The 13,311-nt window shown below is 32.5% G+C and overlaps 1 protein-coding gene across 1 annotated transcript; it reads left to right on the forward strand.

Annotated features, from left to right (window-relative positions):
• Nucleotides 1-8,471: 8,471 nt before the first annotated feature.
• LOC108849781 (F-box/LRR-repeat protein 3-like) lies at nt 8,472-12,104 on the forward strand. The gene is made up of 7 exons (XM_018623385.2): nt 8,472-9,337; nt 9,439-9,564; nt 9,647-9,751; nt 10,581-10,983; nt 11,062-11,191; nt 11,315-11,609; nt 11,713-12,104. The coding sequence occupies exons 1-7, from the start codon at nt 8,714-8,716 to the stop codon at nt 11,956-11,958; spliced, it is 1,929 nt and encodes a 642-aa protein (XP_018478887.1). The 5' UTR covers nt 8,472-8,713; the 3' UTR covers nt 11,959-12,104.
• The last annotated feature ends 1,207 nt before the right edge of the window (nt 12,105-13,311 follow it).

Here is a 13,311-nt window from a genome sequence, read left to right on the forward strand (position 1 = left end):
CTTTCTTGTGATGTCGCTGTCATCTTTCGATGCGCTCCTCTTGTTGTTTCTTTTTGGCTTTTTTCATTTTCTTTCTTCTACTTACCTTTTTAAACTCCTAGAACGTGTCAGTTACCCGGAATACCATAAAATTATTTTAAGGCTGTGTTTGAGTATCCTTCGTGGGCTTTGGCAGTTTTGGGTAACTTTAATGGGCTACGCTTTAAGAAGCCTTGCTTCTATAAGTTAGGTGGGACGGTTACAAAGAAGATAGCCTCGAGTCCCCAAATAGCGTTGCGTTTCTGACATTCATTTTGAGAGTTTCTTTTTGAAACCGTTAAATTCCACTTTGTTTTATGGATTTTCAACCTAAAATCAATGAATGATAATAGATGATTGTTCAAAAAAAAAAAAAGATAAATAGATGGTTTTAATCTTTTACATGTATATTATTTATGCCTCAATTAAATTCTCAACGTGAAAGTTTATAGTTTCACATCCACTTTCAAAATAATGGTTTTTATAACTATCAATCTCAAAAATATCCAAAATCGAGGTTCGGTTGGTCAGATTACCGGACCATGAACAGGTTAGTTTAAGATTGATTGGACTTTTTTTTATATGTATGATTGATTTTAGTTTAGTTTGGCAGGGTATGTTTAAACTATAATATCATATACTAAATTCAGATTTGTTATGAGATTTCAACTTAAAACAAATTAATGATAAGTAAACTATCGCTAATTTTGTATATTGTTCATTTCCTAATTAAAATTTCGATGTGAAAGTCTATATTCTCACAGAAACTTGTTCGTTTTACATTTTGAAAAGCATTTTTTGGTCGCAGCCATCATGAATTGATCCTTATGGCTCATTATCTTTAATTGAGTTATAAGTTGAAAAAAATGAATGGAACAGTAAAGAAACCGTAAACACAAACAATTGATAGTACCGGAACATTCTAGTGAACCTAAGTGTGGAGTTTATGTTATTTATTAGTTGTTAATTTTTATTCTTTTCGTTTCATTTTAATTGACGTTTTAGATTTATACATATAGATTAAGCAAATATTTAATTTTATATATTTTTAAAATATAAACATCATTACATTTATATACCTATATATATTGACAAAACTTATCGGTTGATTCGATCCACTCCAAAAAAACGCTATAAAATGGACTAGTTCAAAAGTCCTTTCAGTTAATGTCAGGAAATTAACCGTTCATCTGTTACAATTCACCATGTTAACCACTTCGACCGAAACACAAACGAGATTGACCAGATAACAATAACTTATAGTTTTCAGAAAAATCGAATTCGTAACCAATTTGAGTATACACCAAATTCCAAAAACTCGATACTAGACTACTATTACTTGATTATTAACTATATTTTAAACAATAAAAAAAATAAATGACAATTCTTTCAAATAGCACTTTTTAAGTTTTTGTCATAAAATTGTATTAAAAAAAAGAAAAAAAATTTGTCACAAAATAGCCCTAAAAAAAATAAAATGACCAAACGTATTCATTTTTGTTTTAAAATTTTTAATATTTATTTTTTATTTTTTGAAATGTGAAACCTCATCCCCAAACCCACTCTTTAACTCTCAACTCTAAATCTTAAATTAGTTAACACAAAGGTTATAAGTACATATTTACCATTGAATAATTTTTTTTTTGATCATTTTTTCTCTTGAAAGACTATTTTTGTGAAAATAAACTAAAAATTACTATTTATGAGAATTTCTCCAAAAAAATTAGAGAATATTATTGATAAATGTTGTATTAGAATTCTAAAAATGATATTTATTTTGATATGAAATTTAACTAACTATACAACGACAATTAATTTGGTTTAGTTTTAGTTCCTTGAAATTAATTCTTGGATTTTGTGATCCATGTTTCTTTCTAGGGCCGGAGATCCTAAAACAGCAAATGTAAATAGACGATGACTCTAACCTTTACACATGATATGGTGATAAAAATATGGTCAATAGAGAACATATGCGGTAGATTCGATACTAAGCAGGAATAGAAGAACAAAATCAACATTATAGACGCAAATGTATACTGAATTGTAATTATTTTGAAGTTTTGTATGGACCATAATATTTGAGGTGACACACGAGCATAGATTCATATTCTCTGTTTGGAAAGACAATGAACTCATCTTTGCATTTGATGTCATCATATGAACAAAACCTGCAGATTCGATGTAGTCTAACACCAATAAAATGCGATCATCATCATAAGTTTTCCCTATATTAAGTGCCCACAACTCTTCACCTTGTATTAAAAATCAATCAATGTTACTGAAAATAACTCGTCGCGTCATATCCCAACGTACGTATGCGTATATATTTCTTGCACGGTTCACAATCTCCTTTAGGGATATGTATCTTCTCCTTACATATCTCCTAATTATTTTGAAATCTATAACACTTGTTGAATTTTTTTTGTTCGAACAGTCTGAATTTTTTCGTTAAAACAGTTTTGAAACTCTCTCTTCTTGATTTATATGAATGTATTTAAATCTGCACGTTAGACATTTCTTCTCTGCATTGTTGGGTCTTCTAAGATACACCAAGTTGCATGAAACAAGATTTTAATATGATAAAACATATAGTATATTTTACGTGACTAGTATTTAAAATAGAGGATAAAGGCCTATAGGGATATAAAAATCTGGGTACGTCCTACCCAAGCTAACGGTCAACAAAATGAAGTCAACGAAGTAGAAGAACGTGAGAAGGGAGAATCTCGACAACTTGTAAATGAAGGTCAGTCTTTCACCTTTGTCGTTATCTTATTTTATTCTAGGCTCAAGTCGGGTAGCTCTTATCCTGGCCAGGTATATCACAGCCAACAAATCTACATTGTGTACCATCATTTAATATTGGCTTTTATCTATAAAAATATAAAATTTTAAAACTAATAAACTATGCCGTCTTATTATATCTACTACATAGTCACTATCACTATACATACTATAACAGTAACTACACGAAAACATTCAGATTAATTGATACCTAGATTATCATAATCCGAATTATGCAAACAGCTAGTTATATAACAAAGGAAAAATTGGAAGATTTTTCGCAATTCAAACGCCCAGCCTACTATTGGGTATAAAACAACTCGAAATTAAAGAAGAAGGTGCCAAAGATAATGTACCAACTATCTTATTTTAAGCTTAAGTGTGTATTGACAGGTGGTGGAACAAATATGAGTTTTTGAATACTAGTCAAAACAAAATTTAAACTCATATTAGTTCTGCCTCCTGCTGAAGCCCACATTAATCTGAATAAGATTGCGAAACTAACTTCTATACCAAAGAACTTTAATTACCATAATAAGATTTACTCACATTCAGTGGCGGAGCCAGAAATTTTTTATACCGGGGTCATCAATATATTATTAAAAAACTATACAATATACTAAATATAAAAATGTACCATTAGATTTTAAACACTTGTTACTATATATATATTTGAAAATCTTATAAAATATTTTTGATTAATGAAACAAAATTTAAAACATTTATACTCAAATATTTTAATTTACTTTAAGAAAAATTACACATAGATATTTTTGTAGCAATTTTTATATATGTTATTTTCACACTCAATGTTTATTTAGTATGTTTATTTTAGTTTAAATGTTTTTACTTAACAAACTAAAGATAACATCAATTAAAAATTCTTTTAATATATTTTTGACGAGAAATTCTTTTAACATATTTGAAAGACATTTTTGAAAACTATATATCCTAAACAATAGAAAATAAAGATAAATACACATAACTTTAGTAATCCGATAAATAAACATTTAGCAAGAAAACCAGTTTTAGTAGATATTTTAACTTTTTAACATGTACACGATTTTTAACTTTAGCTAAGCCCATATAAAATGGCCTGAGTTATTCGTGTAGATTTGGGTTACGTTTAAATGTTCAAGTAATCGTGTTTTTGAAAAAAAAACTGGAATTACGGGTGCTTAGATTTTACAAGGGTCAATGAGAAACTTTACGTGGGGTCAAGCATTACAAACTCTCATAAGTTATTGCAGATTATTAAAATTTATAGGGGTCAGCTGACCCCTCTAGCTCCCATGTGTATCCGCCCCTGCTCACATTCACACACACAAACAGGGCAAAATACCTATATCCGAAAAACCAAATAGAATCCGATCTCAAAATTAATATCGAATTTGAATCAAAGCTTATTAAATATTTGAACGAGTTTAAAGTTTTGGTATCTGAAAAATCGAATCCTCCGAACTGAACTTGAATCGAAATATTTCAATTACCAAAAAAATCCAATTCAAAATTATGTAAATAAATAGATTAATTATTTTATATTTAATATCCAAAAATGTCTAAAATATATTTAAAAAAAAAGTTGTCAAAATACCAAAGAGAACTGCCATAAAATCATTTCTCATTTTTATTTTAAATTTCTGGTTTCGATGTTTATTTCATTGCATTTTATTAGATTTTTGGTAAATACAAATTAATGAATTATGAGCTCGATTAAGATCCAAAATTTAAAATTATATAGGTTCAACTAGGGTTTAAAGATGTTACTAAATTCAAACTGAACCCGACTAAATCGAATTTGAATCCAACTTTTATAATATCTGAACTAGGTGATACCCGCGCCATGCGCGGAGCGAATGGTCTAATAAAAATTATAACTTTTACTCTAAAGATATTAGAAAACTAAAAATCATAATAACAAATATTACATATTATATAACAAAGATTGGACGAAATTATGCATGTTTATATAAGGTGAACTTTGATTTTTTAAAAACTTGTGTAATTGATTAGATGTAACATCAGAATATTTTTGTGGAAGTAAATCTATAAAAGTAAAAGAAAAATTTATATATAATTAGTTATGAATTTAAGATAAAACAAAACACATGCAATTTGATTTCATAATATAAATTATGAATATAAAATAAAACGAAACATATACAATAGATTAATAAAATATGAAAAGAACAAATTATAAAAAATAAATAAAAAATGTTTTCAGAATTCTTTGTTTGCAATCCTATAAAGAAAATAAGAAAAATGTATCAGCTTACCAAACTCACTAAACGAAATTGTATACTTCTTTCTAAAAGCATCAATAGCATTCATTGTCTTTGTGTGTTTTAAGTTTGTAGATTGTGATACAGTAGAAAAAAGTTTAGTATGATATATTGTAATAATTAACAGGATTTATGTCATGATAATTGTATCAATCAAATATATTACATGGCAAGAATAATGGCAAAAAATCCCTACAATTTCGTTTAAAATGTTAAATTGGTCTCATGAATTTCAATATATTAGTAATAACTTTCATATATTAACTTAAATCAAAATGCGTATTGATCAATATTACATTAGTTTTCTAATTTTTTCAATAGCATTAATTACGATTAAACGTAAAATTAGCAAAGAAAAATCAAGTAAATATAGAAACAAAACATTATTGGATTTGATATTAAAAGATATCACTAAATCTCCTATTTATTTAAATTATAAGGTAGATTCTCAATTTATTTACTTAAATTCTAATTTTTTCAATAGAATAATTATGATAAAACATAAAATTAACAAAACAAATCAAGTAAATATAGAAATAAAACATTATTGGATTTGATATTAAAAGATGACTCCAGATCTCCTATTTATTTAAATTATAAAGTTGATTCCCTAGTTTTTGGAATATCATTAATTATGATTAAACATAAAATTAGCAAAAAATAAAGTAAATATAGAAACAAAACATTATTAGATTTGATATTAAAAACATCACCAAATCTCCTATTTATTTAAATTATAAGGTCGATTTCCTGTTTATTTACTTAAATTATATAACTTAGTCATATATATATTATATAAATTATATGACACATAAGAAATGACAATTGTGTTAATCACACATGAGAATGATGTTAAATAATAAAAGTGCTCCTTACAATGCTTCAAATTTATATGCAGGGCGCAAGTAGCTATTAAATCTGCTATTAAATTGAATATTCATATCAATCTTCGAATTTCTTTTAAAATTGACTACATCAATAAGGTGAAAAAACACAAATTACGGGTATTAAATATAAATGATGGAAATAATTTCAAATGCGGCACAATTTCTGCGATCTTATCATTTGGAAAAATGGGAAGAAAATATGATTTTCTTTAAATAGAACTCTATAATTACAGAGCAAAAGAAGATTAGGCATACTCCATTATTAGTCAATAAATTCACTTTAATACTAACTGAATTGATTTATTAAGATCAATCAGAAGACATTGATTTTGATATGTTTTTGCATTAATTTCAATTACAGCAGTCAAGGCAAACTCTTGCCACTTTCCGTTTATGAACCTAGACTTAAAAAATGTAACATCTGTTTTCAAGAAATATAATATGAGCATTATATTCTATAATCATGTCCGTTTAATTTTTACTACACCCCAAAAAACCAAAAAATACAAAAAGGTAACCTAGTATAATTTTAACTTTTAAATACAACCGAGTATAAATTTTAAATACAACCGAGTATAAATTTTTCATCTTTAACATGTTGTTAGTATCAGAGCAAAATATGAAGATTTACGAATTGTAAATGAAAACTAAAACATTCACCTTTATATCTTAATATTTAAAAAAATATAATTTTGAATATATAGATATAATTTTGTAAAGTAAAATTCACATCATTTCTCCCACCATGTAAAGTATAATTTGAGCAACACAAATATATGAACTTTACATATTCATTGTATAGGTGCAAAGTAAAATATTGAAATCTAAACTATGAATACTCATTACTTCAAGTAGTTTTTATGACATATATTTTTTTATCTAGATACAACTATATATGTATCTAGATTATATAACATGAAAAGTAAAACAGTGAGTTATACGTATAGGTTTTTTCAAAATCGAACTTTATATATGATTGTTAAATTGTTAATATGGAATGTGGATTGTATGTCACAGCCATCTTCCATATTTAAACTATCTAGTGATTGCCAAACCATTAACTTTTATTCCCATATTTGGCTATACGAAACTATCATATAGTAATTATATAAAGCATATAATATATGTAATGGCATAAAAAGTAAATACTCTAGGCAACAAAGGTGTTTTTTGAAAAGGGTCTAAGGTGAAATGTGGTGATGCCAAGTAAGTAATGGCAAATTGGTTATAAACACATGAACTAAAGGTTGTTTTTAAAATGGTCTCCTCGAATAATAGAAAGGGGATGGGTCGAAACTCATAAACCTAAAAATCAAATTTGAATCCAACGTTTGGTCTCCTGAATGCCCATCCCTTACACACATCATATTCGTATATTCTTGTGTTACATAGCAAGATCTTATGTTACATGCCAGCCCATATATATATGTACTTTTTTAAAGATAAACGTACGCAAATTAGCATCAACCCATGTGTATTCAAGCTCAATTTTTAACTGGCTTATGTGCATTCACATCCAAATATATTACCATATTTTTTTAATCATGTACAAACATCTTAGAAAAGTAACAATAAACTCATAATCGGTGATACTTTAGTAAAAGAATAATATAAGATTTTTATATAAATTAAGGTATATCTGTAAGAAATACTAAATTTTAGGGAGCTGTATCAAGACCAGCCCTGAATAAACCTATAGTTATAAGTATAATTTACCTGGTAACATATTTTCTAAAGTATAGCTTTCTTTCGACTCTCCAATGAGGAAATCCGTATATAATTGTTTCTTCACGTATGCATGTCAATCTCTAAACACATGTCAACTTCTGAAGAACCGTACACAAAGTACATACATGATACATTTTCAGAATGCAAACATCCAGTTTAGAGCTGGAAATAGAATCAATTAATTTTCTTGGAACTTGTCAATACAAGTTCAAAATATGAAAAGCAGATAAATTCTGATATTAACCAGCGACACGTGAAGCTTCATTGAGAGGTGCTGCTAATACGGTGACGTTGGAAGCTTTCAGATTAGATTTAAATGCTTTTATTGAGCATTTCCAACTCTCGCACGTCACCGTTTGATTATAATAGCAATTTTCCGGGTCCCACATAACTCTTCTTGAACGGTTTAGATTGGATCTACGATCCGCCACGACGATCCCGCGTATTCCCACGTCACACCAAGGTCCATGGAAGATGGCTTCTCGTCGTTTATATGTACTATATTTTTTATGAGTAATTCGTTTTATATGATATGGTTTGGGTTTAAACAGATAGGTACGGTCGATGCACGTTACCTGGGACCCACAAAAAGGGTTTCAGACCTAATTTAGGTACAGTTACATAGTTATCATCTGCCCCCGATCCCACGATTAGAGCACCAGAAGCCTCTCATATATCGCCACGTGGTTCCGTCGTTTCCTTAATCTTCTTTCTTCCCCTCCTCTTTATAAACTGACATCTGAAAAAGAAAAGATGGAAACAAAAGGTTCTGTTTTGTTTTCTCCCACCGTAAAATCATAAGGCGTGACTAATCGGAGTGATGAACCGGAAACTAAAAACCCGTAACCGAATTCGGATCCAACCGGTTTACCACCACTATCTACTCTATCTCCGAGCTGTCTTCCTCTTCATTCCGACATAAAAGAAAAAGATCCCTACTTTTGTCTGATTCAAAAAACCAAACACATTTCTTCTCTGTTTTTCTCTGTTTGTTAGTTTCTGTTACGTTGCAAAATGTCGCAGTCTGTTATATCCGCTCTGTCGGAAGATCTCCTTGTCCGCGTCTACGGGTTTCTGGACCCTCCCTGTCGGAAAACATGGCGTCTCGTCAGCAGAGAGTTCCACCGAGTCGACTCGCTGAGCCTCACCTCGATCCGAATCCTCCGCGTCGAGTTCCTCCACGCGCTTCTCTTCAACTACCCCAACCTCTCCTCCTTGGACCTCTCCGTATGCCCAAGACTCGACGACGACGCCGTTTCGCGTTTGGCCCTCGAAGGCGCCGTTTCGACGTCGTCGCGTCTCAAATCACTCAACCTGAGCCGCGCCACCGCGGTCCGAGCCAGGGGGCTGGAGACGCTGGCTCGTCTGTGCCGGGCCCTGGATCGAGTCGACGTGTCGCACTGCTGGACGTTCGGCGACAGGGAGGCGGCGGCTCTGTCCGTCGCGGCGGGACTCAGGGAGCTGAAGATGGACAAATGCTTGAGCCTGAGCGACGTCGGATTGGCGAGGATCGTCGTCGGGTGCAGTGGTCTGGAGAAGATTAGCTTGAAGTGGTGTATGGAGATCTCTGATCTCGGGATCGATCTTCTCTGTAAGAAATGTAAAGACTTGAGATCTCTCGATGTCTCCTATCTCAAGGTTCGTCTCTCAAAAGCTTCTCTCTTTTACTCTGTTTTGAGTACTTTGAGTATACGTATGGGTGTAAAGTTTCTATCTTTGGCTGTGTGATTTGGATTCAGATCACGAACGATTCAGTCCGCTCTATAGCTTTACTGCCAAAGCTCCAAGTTTTAGATATGGTAAGCTGCCCGTTGGTAGATGATGTTGGGTTACAGTATCTTGAGAACGGTTCTCCTTCATTACAGGTACTTGTTTTGCCTTCACACAGATTTTTTTTTTTAATAAGTATTATGATTATTTTATTAACTGGTAAGAACTATTGAACAGGAGATTGATGTCACAAGGTGTGATCGTGTGACATTTTCCAGCTTGGTCTCCATACTCAAAGGCCATCCTGATCTTCAACAACTTAAAGCTAGTCACTGTATATCTGTACGTTCATAATCCATTCCTTAAAAATTAGACTAATTGTGAGTGTTCTAAAATTGGCCTAGTCGGCGGCAAATCGGATATAAACAAAATGATATATTTAGGAACAATTTTAGACATTAAAAAAATCGGTTCAGACACCCGCCTAATCAATAATCTCATATAGACAGTGCCGTGCGAAGGTCTGTATAGGCTTAAGGCAGCTTTAGAAACTGAGGCCTTTTTAATATATGACATTGAAGAAAATCGATAAATTTGGAGACAGAGAGATTGGTTTTCTTAGTAGTCTCTCCATTCTCTGGAACCACTCTTGCCTTCATCTCCACAAATATTTTATCATTTATGGAAAGAAAATTAGGTTTGATTGACTATAATTTAGTGATTACACCTTCAGCTGGAACCACTCTTCTCTTCATCTCCACAAATCTAGTGATTACACTCTTTCAGTGTTTTTAAATGCTTTTTAACACACTTTTAAATACTTAGTCACAGATTTAAGTTGGTTGGACACATAAACCGGAAATTCAAATCTGAGCTAACTCGTTAGACCACCGTATAAATATTAATTTACTGAGTTCAAAAACGTTATTCAGATTTTCCTTTATATAAAAACAGTACACATGCAAAACCACCTTAACTCCAAAACCACTTTGATACACCATATTTTCTAGAATTTGGGGGCCTTAAATATGCATATTTTTTGGGGGTCTGTGGCGAATGCCTTTTTCAATACACATGAGGCACGGCTCTGCATATAGAGTGTGTCTAGCAATTTTTTGAACATTGCTAATCGTTCAAAAATGTTTGATTTAATGATTTTTGTGGTTCACAGGAAATATCTGTGAGCTTCTTACAGAGCATCAAAGCTTTGAAGCATCTCAAGACTCTGTGGATCGATGGAGCTCGCGTCTCCGATTCCTCTCTTTTAACCTTAACCTCTAGCTGTAGAGCCTTAACGGAACTCGGAGTGAGCAAATGTGTAGGTGTGACTGACATTGGGATGATGATGGGACTTGCACGCAACTGCTCCAACCTGAAAGCTCTTAACCTCGCGTGCTGTGGATTTGTGACGGATGCAGCTATCTCTGCTGTAGCTCAGTCTTGTCTGAACCTGGAGAGTTTACAGTTAGAGTCTTGTCATTTGATAACCGAAAAAGGTCTTCAATCGCTTGGATGTTACTCCAAGCGTCTCCAAGAACTCGATCTTACTGACTGTGATGGCGTTAATGATAGAGGTAAAAGAGAAGATACATAACATGTCGAACTCAAAACTCTAAATGGTGTTTATTGATCTTACTGTTCTTTGGCTGCAGGGCTTGAGTATATCTCAAAATGTTCTAATCTTCTAAGATTGAAACTTGGCCTCTGCGCAAATATCTCAGACAAGGGAGTGTTTCATATCGGCTCCAAATGTTCAAAGCTTCTAGAACTTGATCTTTACCGGTAATTAAACATTTCTTGTAGAACAATCTTTGAGCTATTATTATTTTATTATTATTATTTTTTCTTTGAGCTATTATTAATGGAAAGTGTGTTAATTTTTTGATTTTTTTTTGTTGAGTGCAGCTGTACTGGTTTTGGAGATGACGGTTTAGCAGCTATATCAAGAGGTTGCAAGAGCTTGAACCGGCTCATTCTATCGTACTGTGGTGAACTTACAGACACAGGGGTTGAAAAAATCCGTCAGCTAGAAGATTTGAGCCACCTTGAACTTCGAGGGATAAAGAATATAACTGGTACTGGTCTAGCTGCAATTGCGCGCGGCTGCAAGAAACTAGGTTACTTGGACCTCAAACTATGTGAGAATATCGATGACTCAGGCTTCTGGGCGCTTGCGTACTTCTCAAGAAACCTAAGACAGGTAAAAAAGGAAAAAGGAAAAGCATTGGTGTGATAAACTGATCGGTTTGGTTTAATGGAAACGTGTTTGATTCTTTGTGTGTTGTGTGTTTTGTTTTTGGCAGATAAACTTGTGCAACTGCTCCGTTTCTGATACGGCTCTATGCATGTTGATGAGCAATCTGAGTCGGGTTCAAGACGTTGACTTAGTCCACCTGAACCGTGTGACTGTGGAAGGGTTTGAGTTTGCTCTGAGAGCGTGCTGCAACAGGCTCAAGAAGCTTAAACTTCTCGCACCTCTCAGATTCTTGCTCTCATCTGAATTGCTCGAGGTGCTTCACGCTCGTGGTTGCCGAATTAGATGGGACTGAAGACAAAAACATACGATAAATGGAACTTGGCCACTTACATTTTAATGCGAATCCATATCGAGTTATCTACTGCTTTTGTCTTATCTTGCAACATTGTTTGTGCAGAGGCACTCACTTTTCAAAAGTTATACATCTAAATGTTTTGATGGTGGAGTTTTGTATTTTAGAGTTTGAGATAAAGATTCCTTGACAAAAGAAAAGAAGAAGAGAGTTTTGAGATAAGATTCCTCGGCGTGTTGCCTCTGCATGTGACTCAGCTGAAGAAAACAGAGACCATCTACTTCTAAAAATGCGAAAGTGTGCGAGCAAATATGGAATCTTGTGCTTCAAAGATTATGCTACAACTCATTGGACTTTAACTCCTGGGCAGCGTTCTCGGATTGGTTAATAATCAAAGATGCAAGGACTCCACGGTTCATCAAGAGCCTAGCCCTCTCATGCTACAACTTATAACATTCTGGCCAAAAGGCAGACTAAAACCTTCAAAAATCTGATGCAGTCATGGCTGAGATATGAGTGAATCTTATAAACTCTCACTTAAATATTTCTCAGTTTCACCTTGTTTTATTTTTTCTTGCGAAGATCAACCCCAAGCCAGTTTACAAACTCTTCCCATATCTATATATCATTAACAGATACAATCAGTGGCAGATCTAGGATGAATCTCTATCCGGGGCAAAACAACAAAACACTAGTAGTATATATATATAAGTTCAAATTTTCATCCAGGGCATTATAAAATTTCTAAGCCAAATTATAAAAAAAAAAAATTATGGGGTCAGCTGCCCCACCCCTTCCCACCTAGTTTCGCCACTGGATACAATACATACATGTACATGCATTTACATTATATATATAGAGCTTGGTAACTATTCATTTGATTTAATTTATTATATATATATAATATATGCTTTATTATATGATATGATGTGTACATAGCTGAAGTACTTTGAAATAGCAAAATTTTATTATAAAATAATGTTACAACTAACCACATATTTTAAATAACCAAGATCTTAATTAACATTTAAGAATATATCACCTGCAAATAGATTTTTAGCATGTTCTCTTTTCTTTTCTGGTTTTATCCTCTTTTTTAACCGGTTGACGATAACCGAATGTACATATAAATAATGTATCAGTAAAATGCAAAATTGAAGAAGTTCTGAGATGACGCGAGCAATGGTGGTTATCACAGTAACAGTGGAGGTGAATATGAGTTGGTGGTGGTTACAAAAGAAGCGGCAGATTTGAAATATGTAACTAAAGTTACAAGTCAGGTGATTTTCGTGTAGTGGCTATGTTAATAGTGATTATGATGATATGGCTAAAGAAGAAGTGGTGGTTGTAGAT

This window comes from Raphanus sativus, chromosome 4 (assembly GCF_000801105.2).
Source record: "Raphanus sativus cultivar WK10039 chromosome 4, ASM80110v3, whole genome shotgun sequence".
In the NCBI taxonomy this organism is placed as follows: domain Eukaryota; kingdom Viridiplantae; phylum Streptophyta; class Magnoliopsida; order Brassicales; family Brassicaceae; genus Raphanus; species Raphanus sativus.